The sequence below is a fragment of the Mauremys mutica genome, chromosome 20 (genome assembly GCF_020497125.1).
Source record: "Mauremys mutica isolate MM-2020 ecotype Southern chromosome 20, ASM2049712v1, whole genome shotgun sequence".
In the NCBI taxonomy this organism is placed as follows: domain Eukaryota; kingdom Metazoa; phylum Chordata; order Testudines; family Geoemydidae; genus Mauremys; species Mauremys mutica.
This window is the reverse complement of record NC_059091.1, coordinates 16,244,119-16,262,357: the sequence shown is the minus strand read 5'-3', so window position 1 is coordinate 16,262,357 and position 18,239 is coordinate 16,244,119. Positions and strand designations below refer to the sequence as shown.

At 49.9% G+C, this 18,239-nt stretch overlaps 1 protein-coding gene across 2 annotated transcripts in view; it reads right to left on the bottom strand.

The window, feature by feature from the left end:
- AKAP8L (A-kinase anchoring protein 8 like) overlaps positions 1-17,108 on the bottom strand; it is a 53,133-nt gene extending 36,025 nt beyond the window's left edge. The window contains exon 1 of one of the 2 annotated variants that reach the window (XM_044995067.1): positions 16,511-17,108. In XM_044995067.1, coding sequence (XP_044851002.1) covers positions 16,511-16,664 — 154 coding nt within the window. In that variant the 5' untranslated portion in view covers positions 16,665-17,108. The remainder of the gene's footprint in view (positions 1-16,510) is intronic. The other variant, XM_044995068.1, reaches the window with a different exon arrangement.
- Between the last annotated feature and the right edge of the window lie 1,131 nt (positions 17,109-18,239).

Below are 18,239 nucleotides of genomic sequence, written 5' to 3'. Positions count from 1 at the left end.
CCCGCTGCGACGGGATCAAGGTGGACTTCTCGGTGTTGATGAGAAAACCGAGACGTCGGAAGAGGGACAGTATATCTGTCAACTGGCCCATCACCAGCTGTCGAGACTGTCCGCGAACCAGCCAGTCGTCGAGATACGGGTAGACATGTATTCGATGACGGCGGAGGGCTGCAGCAACCACCGCCATGCATTTGGTAAATACCCTCGGTGCGGTGGAGAGCCCGAACGGCAACACGGCGAACTGGTAGTGGGCGTTGTTGACCACAAACCGGAGGTAACGTCGATGGGGAGGATAGATCGCGACATGGAAGTAGGCGTCCTTCATGTCGAGGGCGGCAAACCAGTCTCCCGGATCCAGAGAGGGAATGATGATCCCCAAAGTGACCATGCGAAACTTGGGCTTGAGCAGGTACTTGTTCAGCTCGCGAAGGTCCAGGATAGGACGTAGCCCCCCTTTCGCTTTGGGGATGAGAAAATAACGGGAGTAGAATCCCCTGTCCCGCCTGTCTTGAGGCACTGCTTCTATGGCACCCACGCTCAACAGAATCTGGACCTCTTGTAAGAGGACTTGCTCGTGAGAGGGGTCCCTGAAGAGGGACAGGGAGGGTGGGTGGGAAGGCGGGGGTGAAACAAATTGAAGGCGGTATCCCGACTGGACTGTTTGAAGCACCCAGTTGTCCGTTGTTAATTGGGACCACGCCGAAAAGAAATGGGAAAGGCGGTTGTAAAATAAAGGGGTAGGATCCGGTAGGGAGAGTGATGGGCCGTCCTCGTGCGTCCCATCAAAAGGCCTGCTTGGACCCCTGAGGGGCCTTGGAAGAGGCCTGGCCCTGGCTACGCCTATTGCCGGAAGGACGACGGCGATTTGGAGGCGGTCGCCGGCTATTGTACGGGCGGTAGCGTTGTTGGTGGAAGGACCGTGGGGGTTGCTGCCGGAAGGACCTGCGCTGTGTTGCCGGCGTGTGCATCCCTAGGGTGCGGATGGCAATGCGACCGTCTTTCAGGGTCTGGATCCGGGAATCAGTCTTCTCGGAGAAGAGACCCTGAGTGTCAAACGGCAGGTCCTGTAGTGTATATTGCACCTCCGGCGGCAGGGTGGAGGACTGCAGCCAGGCGATGCGCCGCATCATCACGCCGGAGCCTAAGGTCTGAGCTCCCGAGTCCGCAGCGTCGAGGGCGGCCGTGATGGAGGACCTGGACGATTTCTTTTCCTCGTCCAACATCGCCGAGAACTCCTGGCGGGAGGCTGTTGGCAGGAGCTCTGTAAACTTCGCCAGGGACGTCATGATGTCAAAGACGTACCTGGCGAGGAGGACCATCTGGTTGGCGATGCGCATCTGTAGGCCACCCGCCGAGTAGATTTTGCGGCCTAACAGGTCCATGCGCCGCGCGTCCTTCGACTTGGGCACAGGGGCAGGTTGACCGTGCCTCTCCCTGTCGTTGACCGACTGGACGACCAACGAGTCCGGGGTTGGGTGAGTATAGAGATACTCATAGCCCGTGGGGGGGACTGAATATTTCCGCTCGACCCCACGAGCCGTAGGGGGGATGGACGCAGGCGTCTGCCAAAGTGTGGTGGCGTTTTTCTGTATTGTTCGCACAAACGGTAACGCCACTCGCACGGGAGCCTCTGCACCGACGACGTTCGTGATAGGGTCCTCGTCCTCCTGAACCTCCGCCACCGGAAGAGCCATAGCCGTCGCCACGCGGCGAAGCAGGTCTTGATGGGCCTTCAGGTCTATAGGCGGTGGCTCCTTGGTAGACGCTCCGGCCACCGCCTCGTCCGGTGAGGAGGACGAGGACAAGCCCTGGACAGCGACCTCCGTCGCAGGACCTGCGGACTGTTCATCGGCTGGGTCGGGCTGCATGGCCCCCTCGCGGTCAGGCTCACGTGTAGGAGAAGGGGGCGGCCGGCTAACCGTCGCCTCTGGAACCGTGCGCTCGGAAGCAGGGGCTTTCGGGGGCAATGGCACCCCCTGAGCCTCGTACTGGGCCCATGGCACCCAGAATCCCCACTGCTGTGCCCCCTGAGGTTGGCCGTGCGGGGTAGGCGGAAGGCGGGCAGTGCTGTCCACCGCGGAGGCGACCGATGCAGAGCAGGATAGCTATGGCGGTGCCGAGGCGCTGATCGATTGCGCTGTCGATCGAGGCAGTCCGGCCCCGGACGGAGCCGAGGATCGGTGCCGGTCGTCACGGTACCGGGACGGTGACCGAGACCAACGCGTGCCGCGGTGCCGGGAGCTCGACCGGGAATCGGACCTGCGGTGCCGGGAGCGGCTGCGCGGGGAACGGTGCCGGGAACGGTGCCGGGACGGAGACCTTTGTCGGTGCCGACGCGATGGCGATCGGGACCTGGTGCGACGCCGGGAGTGCGACCGGTACCGTGATGACGAGCGGTGCCGAGATCGCGATCGACGGGACGGTGATCTACGGCGGGACCGGGAACGTGACCGGGAGGGTCGTCCGTGCCGTCTGTCCGGAGAGGGCGGCCGGAGCATCATGGCCGGTTTTCCTGCCGACACTACAGCCCGCGCCGGCGGTGCCGGGGGCCGGAGGCTCGGTGCCTCTATGAGCTGTATTAGCTCACGCACCGAGGAGAATGTCTCCGGCGTAGATGGCAGCCCGGGCTCGACCACGGTCGGTGCCGGGGAGCGTGGTGATGCCGGACTCGACGACCCTTGCGGCGCCGGAGTCAATGGCCCGGTGCACATCTTGTGCACAGCCACCGCAGGGGTCGCAGGTGGCGCAATTGTCTTCGCTGAGTCCTCAGCGCGGGCCTTAGCAAGTGCCTTCGCCAGCTTGTGTTTTCTTGAGGGCGAGAGCGAGCGGTGCCGGGTCTTCGGAGCCGCTGGCTGAGGCAGTGGGGCCGCGGTGCCGGAGCGGCTTGGTGCCGCCGGTGCGCTCTGCACCGAAGAAGCTCTCGGTGCCGGCGCGGCCGGTGCCAGGGGCTGGAGCAACGCCTCCATTAGGAGTTGTTTCAATCGAATGTCCCGCTCCTTTTGAGTTCGCGTCTTGAAGGCGGAACAGGAAGAACACTTATCTGTTCGGTGTCCTTCGCCCAGGCAACGGAGGCAGGCATCGTGTGGGTCCCCGACTGGCATAGGCCTCTGGCACGCTGCGCAGGGCTTAAAGCCCGGTGCCTTGGGCATGAGCCCGCACCGGGGGAGGAAAGGGAGGGGATACCCCCCTTAACCCTATCCTAAAACCTAACTAACTAACTATGAAAACTATCTACACTAAGTACTAACGAACTATATACAAAGAACAGTAGCGAGAGCTACGGTAGTGGAGGACAGAGAGCACTCCACAGTTCCAACTGGCCGTCACGGGCGGTAAGAAGGAACTGAGGAGCGGACGGGCCGGCTGAGGTATATAACAGGCGCCATAGCGGCGCCACTCCAGGGGGCGCCAGCCGGCCCGCCGGAGTTGCTAGGGTAAAAAAGTTCCGAGATGCCGTGCACGCGCAGCGCGCACACCTGACTGAAATGCATAGGAGCAATCACTCGAAGAAGAACATCATAAACCGGACACTAGGAAGTTTAGACTTGAAATTAGATGAAGGTTTCTAACCATCAGAAGAGTGAAGTTCTGGAACAACCTTCCAAGGGGAGCAGTGGAGGCAAAAGACATATCTGGCTTCAAGACTAAGCTTGATAAGTTTATGGAGGGGATGGTATGATGGGATAGCCTAATTTTGGCAATTAATTGATCTTTGACTATTAGCAGTAAATATGCCCAATGGCCTGTGATGGGATGTTAGATGGGGTGTAATCTGAGTTACTACAGAGAATTATTTTCTGGGTGTCGGGCTGGTGAGTCTTGCCCACATGCTCAGGGTTTAGCTGATCGCCATATTTGGGGTTGGGAAGGAATTTTCCTCCAGGGCAGATTGGCAGAGGCTGTGGGGTTTTTTTTGCCTTCCTCTGCACTGTGGGCATGGGGCACGGGTCACTTGCTGGAGGATTCTCTGCACCTTGAAGTCTTTAAACCATGAATTGAGGACTTCAATAGCTCAGACATAGGTTAGGGGTTTGTTACAGGAGCGGGTGGGAGAGATTCTGTGGCCTGCTTTGTGCAGGAGGTCAGACTAGACTATCATAATGGTCCCTTCTGACCTTAAAATCTATGATAGATGCCATCATACCAGTGCAGAACATGGATTAGCTGCAATGATAACCATGGCCAAAACAGTCAACACCATTTGATTTTAACCAGAGTTTCTGAACTCTTACTGCAAAATCCCTAGTACACAGGAATCTCCCTGCTGGGTTAGGTTCTGCAAGATTCAATAGGTGGGAATCCCTCTAGGTGGGCTCCCAAATTCCTATCCAGACCCAGAGTAGGACTACACTGGATCTGCTACAAAGAGCGTGCGTTTCAGAGACTTGTCACCAAAAAATTTGTGAACTGCTTTTATCTTAAATCATAGAATCACAGATTAGGATTGGAAGAGACCTCAGGAGGTCATCTAGTCCAACCCCCCTGCTCAAAGCAGGACCAACACCAACTAAATCATCCCAGCCAGGGCTTTATCAATCCGGGCCCTTAAAAACCTCCACCATCTCCCTAGGTAACCCATTCCAGAGCTTCACCACCCTCCTCGTGAAATAGTGTTTCCTAATATCCAACCTAGACCTCTCGAACTGCAACTTGAGACCATTGCTTCTTGCTCTGTCATCTGCCACCACAGAGAATAGCTGAGATCCATTCTCTTTGGAACCCCCCTTCATGTAGTTGAAGGCTGCTATCAAATCCCCCCTCACTCTTCTCTTCTGCAGACTAAACAAGCCCAGTTCCCTCAGCCTCTCCTCGTAAGTCATGTGCCCCAGCCCCCTGATCATTTCCGTTGCCCTCCGCTAGACTCTCTCCAATTTGTCCACATCCTTTCTGTAGTGGGGATCCCAAAACTGGACACAATACTCCAGATGTGGCCTTACCAGTGCCGAATAGAGGGGAATAATCACTTCCCTCGATCTGCTGGCAATGCTCATACTAATGCAACCCAATATGCTGTTAGCGGAGCTCTCATCCACTGTAATCCCCGCGTCCTTGTCTGCAGAACTGCTGCTTACCCAGTCTGTCCTCAGCCTGTAGCAGTGCATGGGATTCTTCTGTCCTAAGTGCAGGACTCTGCACTTGTCCTTGCTGAACCTCATCATATTTCTTTTGGCCCAATCCTCCAATTTGTCTAGATCACTCTGGACCCTATCCCTACCCTCAGAACATGCTGAGGGTGCAATCCATCCCATTATCCAGATCATTAGTAAAGACGGTTAGAGGTATGGAACGGATTCCATTTGAGGAGAGATTAAGAAGACTGGAACTTTTCAGTTCAGAAAAGAGACAACTAAGGGGAGATATGATTGAGGTCTATAAAATCATGACTGGTGTAGAGAAAATAGATAAGTGTTGTTTACTACTTCTGACTATTAATGTGTTATGAGCAGGTTTAAAACAAATAAAAGGAAGTATTTCTTCACACAACATACATCATACACAACCTGTGGAACTCCTTGCCAGAGGATGTTGTGAAGGCCAAGACCACAACAGGGCTCAGAAAAGAACTAGATAAATTAATGAAGGATAGGTCCAACAATGGCTATTAGCCAGGATGGGCAGGAATGGTGTCCCTAGCCTCTGTTTGCCAGAAGCTGGGAACAAGCGACGGGATGGATAAAACTTGATGATTACCTGTTCTGTTCATTCCCTCTGGGGCACCTGGCACTGGCCACTGTTGGAAGACAGGATACTGGGCTAGATGGACCTTTGGTCTGACCCATTAGGGCCATTCTTATGCTGAACAAAACCAGCCCCAGGACCGACCCCTGGGGCACTCTGCTTGATACCGCTGCCAACTAGACATTGAGCTGTTGGTCACTACCCATTGAGCCCCAACAATCTAGCCAGCTTTCTTTCCACCTTGTAGTCCATTTATCCAATCCACACTTTAACTTGCTGGGAAGAATACTGTGGGAGACCATACCAAAAGCTTTGCTAAAGTCAAGGTATATCACATTCACTGCTTTCCCCATATCCACAGAGCCAGTTATCTCTTCATAGAAGGCAATCAGGTTGGTCAGGCATGACTTGCCCTTGGGGAATCCATGTTGACGGTTCCTGATCACCTTCCTCTCCACTAAGTGCTTCAAAATGGTTTCCTTGAGGATCTGCTAAATGAGCCAAAAGCTCTTTAAAACTGGCATTATCATCTCCTCTTAGAACCTAGAATACACAAGTCTCCTGACTAGTTTTAGCATTTTCCTACATCAGCAATAGTGCGGCATTTCTAGCCCTGCCAGAGGCTGACTGACATGCTTCTGTTTCATGCTTTAGTCAGTTCTGAAACCTAAGATTGATCTCCCCTGTGGGACTGCAGAGCATTGTGTGAACAGGCTCTTAGCCTTGCAGCCAGCCCATGTAATCTGGATTCCCAGCAAAGGATTCTATGAGTGTTAGGAGCCATGAAGCACCAGGGGAAGGATAGCAGCTGAATTAGGAGCTCTGTTTCCTTAGTGAATTCATCTTTATTGGAGAGGAGTGAAGCCCAAGAGTTATAAGTTCAGGTTAGAGCCACAAATGCAAGCTGCATTCCACCCTGTGTTACAACTTTATGATGCTAGACTTCATGTCCTATTGGGGTCCATTGCAGTTTTGTTCCCAGACTGAGGCTATTATATATAATAGGTACTGGGTACAAGTTTTCTCTTCCGTAAGAGGGATAATGGGCCAGGTTCTCTACTAGTGTAAATTGGTGACACTGATTTACACAAGCTGAGGATCTGGCCCAATGCCTGTGGAGTTGGGGTAATATATTCCTGCCATTAGTGACCATGGTTGATAGCTATTGATTGCTTTGTACATTTTGGCCCATTAGATGTTGTTTAAACATGCTGATATATCAGAGGACTGAGTGACGCAGAAGACTGGCGATAGCAGATGGAACCTTTCATCTCTAAAGGCTGCCAGTTCAAATCTAATATTCACCAGAATGCATCATTAGCAGATAACAAAAATGAAGCTGTGTTTCTGTCCCTCTCTGGGTTCGGGATAATTTTAGTAATGAGCTGGTAGTTCTGAGCTTTATTCCTCACAGGACAGGTTTCCACATCACAAAAGCCAGCACCATAATGAACACCCTGGTTGCAAGAATCAGCAAAGAGGCCAAAACTGTCCTTGAGCTGGACAAACAATATGGTGACCTCCCAAAAATGAAGTAAACATCTACCTTATCTCTTTCCTTCCTCTACACCCCGCCACTATATCTCATGCAGCAGCTTGAGTTCACGTCTCCAGGTTCTTAGTCTGACCCTCTTCTAGGCGAAATATACATATAGGGCATAATTTTTTAAAGTATTTTGCATTGGCCTAATTCTGATCCCGTTGAAGTCAATGATTAAGCTCTAACGGGGAACTGGTAGACCAATGTTGAGCACTTTTGAAAATCCCACATGTATATTTTTGATACAGTGTATTGCATTGTAACGCATTTATTAGACACAGAAACAAAACCACATGTTAATAGCTTTTTATATTTATTTTAGAGCGGTGGGTCACATGACTGCAATAAAGTACAATTTTTCAGAGTCTAAAAACAAAAACTATTGAGCTTGATTCTGACCTCAGTGTAAATCTGGAATGACTTGAATGAAGTCAGTTACTTCAAAGTTACACCACTAGTGTAAACGAGATCACAATGTGGTACATTATGTTTTTGCTTGCAATTCACTTTATCTTGCCTCTTTTTGATGGGAAGAGGAGTCTTATGGATGAAGATTTCAGAAAATGTCCATGTCTTTTGTAACTGGAAAACAAGTGGCAGGGTTAAGCGTTGTTAAAAGTCCCTTGACCCAATGGAACTATATTTGCTTGCATCAGGTCTGAATTTGTCCCTATGTGTCTATCTTCCAATTTATAACAGTTCCCTCTACCCACCCACCATATTTTTGGCTGTTGTCCGTGCTGTATGGGTTTCCACCATTTCTCCTCCTTTTCACGATCATGGCTTATGTTTGTCTTGGTATTTCTTAGACGGTTGCAATTTTCATCGGGTGCCCTATTGGGGGGGGGGGGGGGAGATAATACTCCTGACCCACTTTGCAATTCTAGTTCCTGCAGCTGCCCTGGGAAATCAATAATCTTTGCAATACTCCACTGCAGCTATGCTATGAACAAGAGGCAGTGTTGTTTAGTCAAAAGGGCTGTGATTCTGGTCTGCAGTCTACACCTGGCTCTGGCACTGACTTGCTCTATGACTCTGAGCAAGTCATTTTATCTCTGTTGCCCTTATAGCCCTTTGTCTTGTCCAAAGTGTAGGTTCTTTAGAGCAGGGACAGTCTCTCACTCACTGCTTATACAGTATCTAGCGCAATGGGGCCCTGATCTGAGCCTCTAGATGGTATTGCAATATAAATAACTGTAACAACATAATTCATTTCATGAATGACCCAAAGACTCAAGATCATTTCAAATGAATCTGCCAGTTCCTCCATTCCCATGCACTGAGGGTTGGAAAAGAACTCAACTTTTGTCATATTCATTTTGCCCTCCTAACCATCGACCCAAAACATTGCTTCCTCTAACATGGCTGCGGGAGAAGTTCCACCCATCACAAGCATAGCCCAGCACTCTCTTGGGGGTCGGAAAAACAAGCGTACTTGCTTTTCATTTGAGAGGAGCTCACGTATGAGATTCACTTGACTTGATTTGGGAAAACCCTGCATGATAAAGTCCTCTTTCTCCCTCCCACCCTCTTTTGAAAAAGGAGGAAAAAAGCCTGAAACTGACTTTTTGTAGATTCATTTTACTTCCCTTAGTGCTTCACTTGGAATAAACCAAATAAATAAAAGACATTGAAAACAACAAACCCCGAAGCCTTTCTTTCAGTGTCACTGTTTCCATATACAAGAGTAAAGCAAAGAGGTTTCCAAATCCAGACTTATTAAATTAAGCTATTTCCTCTCTACAAGAGGTTGGCAGAACAAGGAGCAAGGTTTGAAGTTTTATTTCTCATCAGATTTCACTTGCTGAGCACATGGGATAGCTCAGTGGTTTGAGCATTGGCCTGCTAAACCCAGGGTTGTGAGCTCAATCCTTGAGGGGACCACTAGAGATCTGGGGGGAAAAAAAAAATCAGTACTTGGTCCTGCTAGTGAAGGCAGGGGGCTGGACTCAATGACCTTTCAAGGTCCCTTCCAGTTTTAGGAGATAGGTATACCTCCAATTTAAAAAAAAAAAAAAAAGCCAAGTAAAATGGTCCGAAAAGAAGAAGAAAAATAAATAGAAGCAATCAAGAAAGGGAAATATCCCTTTGGTATGTGTGGCAGAGAATCCAGGACAGCAACCCACGCATACAAGGTGCTTCCAGGGGGTCCTTTCATTCCTCATCACATTTCTGATGGTCGAGCAGAAATAGGGTTACCAGATAGCAACTGTGAAAAAAATGGGATTGGGGTGGGGGGGTAATAGGTGCCTATATAAGAAAAAGTCCCAAAAACGGGACTGTCCCTTTAAAAATGGGACATCTGGTCACCCTAAGAAGAAACCTAGTCTCAGCTGCATACATATTTAGGTTACATGAACACAATTAACACTTCCTGCCACTGATCCGCTGCTTCTAAACTCTCCATCTTCCTCTCCTCCCTCAGGTCGGCCCATCCCATGTGTTTCCATGTCTGGTAGCTGAAAACGGGGTCTTGTTGTTCCAGATTCATCTCCCCGCGATTATTCTTGCATCTCACAGTTCAACAAGAGAGAACATCTCAGGTATGCTGGAAACGTCAGGAATCTGAACAGCCCACCTTCTGAGAGCTAATTGCTCCTTATAGTCTTATCCTGGGTGATAGAAGCCCTGAGCCAACTGCACTTAAAGTATAAGAGAGGACTATCAAAGACTTCCAGAGGAGCAGAATTAGGTCCACAGAGAGTACTATAATCAGGACACTAGACAGAATCCATTCCAAGAGGGCACCAACATCCATTGCTGGATACTCTCTTTATTCCATTGCATGAAAAGAATGGGATTTCTCTGCTTGCCTCACAATGGGGCAGAATTCCCTGGCTATTTCTTTTCATTCAGAAGCTATCATGGACAAGTTCTAGATAGAGATTCAGCATGTTTCAGTCTCTATAGTCATTCAATACCAGGTTTCCACTGCCAGATCTCAACCACAGTCTGGATGGACAGCTGGGGTAAAAAGGGGATTCAACTGCATGATTGTTGTGAAGATCCATTGCAGCACTTTGAGATCTGTACATGGAAAGGGTTACCTAAGCCTTTAGAGAAGGAAAAGGAAGAATAAGTTATCTTATTAGATCTCCTTGGGCAATTTAAGTAAGAAGAATTAAATTAGCTAAATTGGAATTTAGCCAACATCTTTCCTCGGCAAAAAGTGCAGCAACATTTAAATGACCACAAACGATCAAGGCCTTGGTTTTAAGTCTTCTCCAGAAGGCATGTATATTATCTAAATATTATGTATATTATACACACCTTCAATATTAGGCCTCTCCATGCTGTTTTCAATATGAAGAAACTACTCCACCTAGAAGGACAGAGCAAAACTCATCCGCTATTTCCTTTCTACCATGGGTTTCTTCCCTGGACTCCACCCAATAGACCTCTGCCCTCATATGTCAGTAACTCCTTCCAAGAAGCAATTCAGTTCTTCTGGCTACTCATTTTGAGCTCATGCCTAGCCACCTTTTGCTTTGCACTGACGGCTGGGCTGAGACCAAGAGCATTCATCACGTGTTCCACATTAAAACATAAGCTCTTTGTAGGAACCTGTTATAGCAAAGCAAATGAGTGCACATGTTCTCTTAGGGTATGTCTACACTCAGGGTCCCACAGCCCAGCTCCAGCCCAAGCCTGGACATCTACATTACAATTTTATAGCCCTTGCAGCCTGAACCCTGTGAGCCTATGTCAGCTGACCCAGGCCAGCCACAGGTGTTTTATTGCAGTGTAGATGTACCCTAAGAGCTAATAGTCTCCTGGCTCTTTTTTATGGAGCTTTAGTCTGTCTCTATTATGAAGCTGAGTATATTTTGGAAGGCTCTGTCATTTGGGAGTAATTATCACATTAGAACAATTCAGGCTTTGGACACACCAAACTGAAATAAACCAGGATCTTTTGTAGACCAAAATCACCTCTCATTTGTGAATGGCAAGGAATTCCCTCGACATTTAACAACTTTTTTTGGTCCCCGAAAGCATTGAGAATTTTAAAATATTAATATATAAAAAAGCCTGGAGAGTACCCCATGCCAGAATGATCCCTCTATGAGCTACAGTTTGAAATAGTTTATCAGTATAAACAATCCAGATATGTGGACTCTACTCAGATCCTATGCCACCAGCACTCCCAGCTATCTCCGTGACACCACTGATTTCCTGAGAAAACTACAATACATTGGTGATCTTCCAGAAAACACCATCCTAGCCACCATGGATGTGGAGGCTCTCCACACAAACATCCCACACACAGATGGAATACAAGCTGTCAGGAACAGTATCCCTGATGATGCCACAGCACAACTGGTTGCTGAGCTCTGTGACTTAATCCTCATGCACAATTATTTCAAATTTGGTGCAATATATATACCTCCAGACCACTGGCACTGCTATGGGCATCCGCATGGCCCCACAATATGCCAACGTTTTTATGGCTGACCTGGAACAATGCTTCCTCAGCTCTCGTCCACTCACACCCTTACTTTGATGACATCTTCATCATCTGGACCCATGGGAAGGAGCCTCTGGAAGAATTCCACCACGATTTCAACAGCTTCCACTCCACCATCAACCTCAGCCTGGACAAATATACACAGGAGGTCCACTTCCTAGACATCACGGTACAAATAAGTGACAGTCACGTTAACACCACCCCACCCTATACCGAAAACCTACTGACCGCTATGCCTACCTTCATGCCTTCAGCTTCCATCCCAGACACACCACACGATCCATCATCTACAGCCAAGCGTTGAGGTACAAATGCATTTGCTCCAACCCCTCAGATAGTAACTGACACCTATAAGATCTTCACTAAGCATTCTCAAAACTATGATACCCGCATGAGGAAATAATGAAACAAATCAACAGAGCCAGACGTATACCCAGAAACCTCCTGCTGCAAGACAAGCCCAAGAAAGAAACTAACAGAACTCCACTGGCCATCACCTACAGTCCTCAGCTAAAACCTCTCCAACGCATCATCAGTGATCTACAACCAATCCTGGACAGCGATCCATTGCTTTCACAGGCCTTGGGAGGCAGGCCAGTCCTCGGCCACAGACAACCTGCCAACCTTAAGCATATTCTCACCAGCAACCACACACCGCATCATAGTAACTCTAACTCAGGAACCAATCCATGCAACAAACCTCGATGCCAACTCTGCCCACATATTTACACCAGCGACACCATCACAGGACCTAACCAGATCAGCCACATCATCACCGGTTCATTCACCTGCACGTCCACCAATGTAACATACACCATCATGTGCCAGCAATGCCCCACTGCTACGTACATCGTCCAAACTGGACAATCCCTAAGGATAAATGGACACAAAAGTCATATCAGGAATGGCAATATACAAAAACCTATAGGAGAACACTTCAACCTCCCTGGACACACTATAGCAGATTTAAAGGTAGCCATCCTACAGCAAAAAAAACAAAACAAAAACAAACAACTTCAGTACCAGACTTCAAAGAGAAACTGCTGAACTTCAGTTCATTTGCAAATTTGACACCATCAGTTCAGGATTAAACAAAGACTGCGAACGGCTAGTCAACTACAAAAGCAGTTTCTCCTCCCTTGCTGTTCACACCTCAACTGCGAGAAGAGGGCCTCATCCTCCCTGACTGAACTAACCTCATTATCTCTAGACTCATTCTTGCCTGCATATTTAAACCTGCCTCTGGAAATTTCCACCACATGCATCTGACCAAGTGGATATTCACACACGAAAGCTTATGCTCCAATACATTTGTTAGTCTATAAGGTGCCACAGGACTCTCTGTCGCTTTTTACAGATCCAGACTAACACGGCTACCCCACTGATACTTGTCACCACATAAATGTGTTTTCTAGGCGTACAATGATAAAAATATATGTATATTGAATCATTACTATGTTCTACCCCTACCCCACCTCCTCCTTACGAAGTAATCCTATAATCCATACAAGCATTAACACAGATCTCAGATTAATGCTTCAGATTCCACAAAAATGAAAACTGAGAAAGCGTCTAGCAATATATTTTTGTTCAAGTTTCAAATCTATTAGTAGTCAAACCATTTACTAGATTCTTGTCAAGTACAGATTAATTAGCTCTTAATATTTGCAACAGCCTACAAAATTGCAGTCAAGCAGTACATCCTGAAAACCTTCATCTACCAATATAAAATGAATTCTTGTTTTGAGGAGAGCTACATGCGTCACATCACTTTTACCCTATTTCTACATGAAAGCACAAATATAAGACTTTCCCTACAAACTGTATAACAGACAGGCAAAAGTTCTATAGTTCCTTCCAATACACACCACATCAAAGCTCTTTACCATACTACTTAATAGGGATTCTTAATTTTTTATCCACTGATGACCCCCCAAACCAACCACTTCTTCTATAATGCCACATCCCAGAACCTTTTGTTCTGTTTCAGCAAGAGTGAGCAGTTTGCTTTTTCAAGTTCCTTCGCATATGGTGGAGAGCACCCAGAGCCACAGAGGCAGGGGGACACACACAGAACCCCCAGTCAGAGGGTGGGTTGCAGAGACTAAAATAGAGGGGGATGCGCGGGTGGCATTCAGGGAACTCGTGGGGGAGAAAGAGGGATACAATGAGCTGGAGGTGCATGTTATGAGCTTGACATACAGAAGCAACAAATTCTATGACCCTCTAGTTATGTTATGTATGGCTGAAATCAGTTTTTACAGTCAATCATTTCATATTTAAAAATACATCAAGCAAAATTTGTTCATAACATTTTCCATAAGAAAGTACAACTTTCCCCTGTAAGATAGATTCAATAAACCAAATAACTGGAGCAATTTGTATTCAGAAGGTCCTTCAAAACCATAACAAATGGAAATAGTTTTTACATTAAGCCTTAGAGTCTGTAGAAAATGATAGCAGTTCCATGACCCTAAGTTTGAGAATCATTGCTATACATGCACAGCACTGAACAGGCTGCCACCTTGGGGAAGAAAGGGAGCAATCCGGTGGCCAGCTATCACAGTGCACAGTTGAGGTATGGGTGTAAGTGAGAGATTGTCACCACTGATCAAGGCAAACCCCTTATATTTAGACACAAAAGAGTCAGGCAATGCAGGAGTTACAAACCCAATTATAATATTAATTTGTCCAAATCGCAGTATTGGAAGGTAACATTTTGAACATTCCAAATACAATTGAGTATATCAGAATAAGGCAAATTTCATAACTAGATTAATAGTCTTTTAGCAGTACAGTATTATTGAGTCTGAGCTCTGTGTTACAGACCCTACATCACTAAGATTAGTACTTTCTCTACCTCACCCCAACCTCTCTCATTTTATTTAATACAAAACATGTAACCCAGCACATAAGGGCAGTTAATTGCAACCACACTGAGGAAGAAGGAAAAAAAAAATCTCAAACCTGCAGCAAAATGCAGCAAAGCTACAAATTCTGGGCTCCCAGCCTAATCCCTGAGACTCTGTACAGAACAACTTCAACTACACAATCTTGAGCTACCCTTTCCTTTGTTTCAACAGAGGGTAGGAGAAGCAGGGACTGATGCCCCTCTCATATGCAGAATCCCATGTGCCTTGTCAACCTGGCTGGGTATAAATCTCAATTTCTCTCTCCCAAGCTCATCAGTTGAAAGATGCAGGGGGAAGGGAAGAATCTGTGCCAGCTTGATCCTGCTTATTGCGCCCCCCCCCCCCCAGCTCATCAGCCAGGGATATTGGTACCAACTTCTTCTCTTTGTTTATTACATAACCTCCAAAGCCCATGCAAGGGTGTGAGGGAGAAAGGAGAGAAGATATCACCATCACCTTCTCCACCCTTTTAATACCCCATTCCTTCAAGCAATGGTGAGTGTATGCAAGGAAGCAGTGTAAATTTCTTCCTCCATCCACCACTGACAAGACGATGCAGTGACGGTAAGGTAAGGGTATAATCAATTCCACCTTTACTCTCACTGTCTCCAAAACTCACAACTGACAGAGAATATTACCAGTGCAGGGTTTCCCCCTCCCTCAATGCTGCATACAGGGGGAAAGCATGTCAGCTCCTCCTCTAGTTATTATACCCACTCACCAGAGGCCCATTCAATGTTATGTATGGCAGAACAGTACTGCCAATGTCTCCTCCTGGTTATTAAATCCCCCCAGAGCCTGTGCAATGGTGTGGGTGTGTCTCTGTCCCCCACGCCTTGTATATCTTCCCGTATGTCCAAAACCCATGTAATGCAAGATGGGTGATGGTGTATGTGAGGGGTGTCAGTGGCAGATTTCCCCCCCGCCCCTGGCAGGCCACAGGCAATTCTGTTATGTGGTGTGTGCGGAGTGGTGAGTGCCAGCTCTCCCCACACAGTACTTCACAATGCAGATGAGGTATGTATGGGTGTATGTGTCAGTGCCAGACACCCCCCTCCCCAAGCTCCATAACACACTGTGTGGTGGGGATAATGTGTGTGGGGGGAGTAACAGGCCCCCTGTAATGCTATGCAGTAGGAGTATGGGGTCAGTGCCCCACCAGGCCCCACATTGTACAGTAGGAGAACGGGTTCTGCACCAACACCCCACCAGGCTCCATACCTGTCCCCCTGCAGGCCCATACTATGCCATGCACTAGAGGGTCAGAGCCAGTGCTGATCCCCGAGCTGTGCCATGCAGCAGGGGGTCAGGGCCTCCTCCCCCCTTAGGGCCCGTGCCAACCCCCATACCATGCCATGCAATACAGTGGTGGGGGAGGGCAGTGGCACCGAATGCCATGGCATGCAACAGGGGATCGGGATCAGGGCCAGCCCCACCCCAAGTCCCCAGGCCATGTTTGTGGTAGTGTATCAGGATCAGTGCCAGCACCAATCCCCTCAGGCCCTGTGCCATGCGGTAGGTGGTCGGGGTCAGTGGCGGCAACACAGCCGCCGCCGCCACCCCCTGCAGGTCTATGGATGTTTGTGCGATGGGTCGGGGTCAGAACCCCACAAGCCCTATGCTTATGAGGCGGGTGGAAAGTGACGGTTAGGCCCCCTTCCACCGTCACCTCAGCCCCACGGAGGAGGCAGTGCGCAGTAAGGAGCGAGCGACTGGGCCAACCCTTCGCCCACATCCAGCCCCCCCGCCCAGGGCGCGAGGGGGGGGGGAAGAGAGCTCGGAGTAGGCCCCGCAGGCCGCCGTAAGGGACAGGAGAGGAGGGGCAGCGCCGAACCCCCCTCCCAAACGGGGGCAGCCGCCATCTTGCACCCAGCCGACCCCCTCCCCGAGGGCCCGGCCCCAGCAGCCTCTCACCTGAGTAGCTCATGACAGCAGCTCCACGTCCCACTCTCACCTCACACTCCCACCACCAGCCCGCTGCTGCCTCCTGCGACAGACGGTAACGGCAGCTGCCGAGCCCCGCCTCCCGGCCGCATTGGACGCGCTGCTCCGCCCACCCGCAAGTCATTGGTGGCCGGGGCTGCCACGCCCGCCCTATTCTCCTTCCACTGGGGAAATTTCCCGCAGTGCTCTGTTGCCGTTAGAAGAAAAAAGCCATCAATCAAAATCACTCTTACTTTCCATAGGCTAGACAGATGTAAATCAAGAACCGCTTCAACTGCGAAAGGTGGACATTAACGTCTATCGAAAAGATTTTAACAGATCATTGGTCAAGATATTTGTCAGTCATTAGACGCCAAAGCAAGGAGGGGGGATTGGGTAAGATAACTGTCGATCGGGAGGCAGAGTCAAGGCGATATCCTGCTCTCTGGTTAGTCAGAAGTAGGCAGGCTAGGTTGGCTTGGGTGTACACGGACCCGATTCACAGATGGGACGATGGCAGCTCGGCGGGGAGGTGATGTGCGGACCCTTCTTAGGGCGAGGACCAAACCCAGGCTGGCTAGCCTACGGTGCCTCAGCAGGGACATGGGGCAATGCAGCTGTCAAAGCCTTCGTGTCGGGCTACCTGACGCGGGCTCCCGGCGCCGGGCTACGATCCAGGCACTACCCCCAGGTGCTCGCCTCACGAGGCTGCCCGAAGCCCGAGCCGGGCTCCCGAGCTGTGGAGCGCAGCCGGCTGGAACCTGGTCGCACCCAGGCCGGCCCCGAGGGTGGCGGCGCCTGACCCTACGGGGTGGGACACAGCAGAGTTAGCGGAACATTCAGCAACTGCGCACTGAGGCGTCTGCCCAGGAGCAGGGGCAGGATCTCCAGCGCGGCAGCTGCACGCCACGAACAGGGACTGGGGCTGTGCTGGGGAGGGCACCACAGCCAGAGCCGGCTCCAGGCACCAGCTAAAAAAGCAGGTGCTTGGGGCGGCCAATACCAAGGGGTGGAATGTCCGGGTCTTCGGGAGCAATTTGGCGGCAGATCCTTCAGTCCCTCTCAGAGCGAAGGACCTGCTGCCAAAGAGTGGAGCAGCACAATCGCGCTGCCACGGCTTTTTGTTTGGTTGGCCACTTGGGGTGGCAGAAAACCTGGAGCTGGCCCTGACCACAGCGGGCCAGGGGAGGCTCGGTGCTGCTCTCTGCACTTCACATGCAGCTGGCAACGTGCTGAGGAGCAGCCTGGGTTCAGGCTACGGCCCCATCTTCCCCCACTTGGCCATCAATGGGCCTTGCTGAGTGGGGCCCTGCCACCTGTTCCCCTGCAAAGTCAGACATGGGTCCTGCAGACCAGGCTGTGGCTCCTCTTCCCTCCACAAAGCCATCACTGGGCCCCACATACCGAAACCCAGATGTACTTTCCCCCACCAAGCCATTGATAGGCCCTGCTGGCCCAGACCTGGCTCCACTTTCCCCTGCCAAGCCTACCCTGGGCCCCACAGACCTGGGCCCAGTCCCATGTTCCCCTGCTGAGCCATCAATGGGCCTTCATCCCCCCTCATTCTAGGTCTGAGAATGCCTGTGTCTCCTTAGCCTGGGCCTCCCCCACAGGCAATGTCCACCTCCCCATTCTGAGGTGGGCCATGCTCCCTCCCACCCACAGGGCAGGGAGTTGTCCGGAGACCAAACCAAGGGTGGTTCCTTGTTCAGAGGGGTAA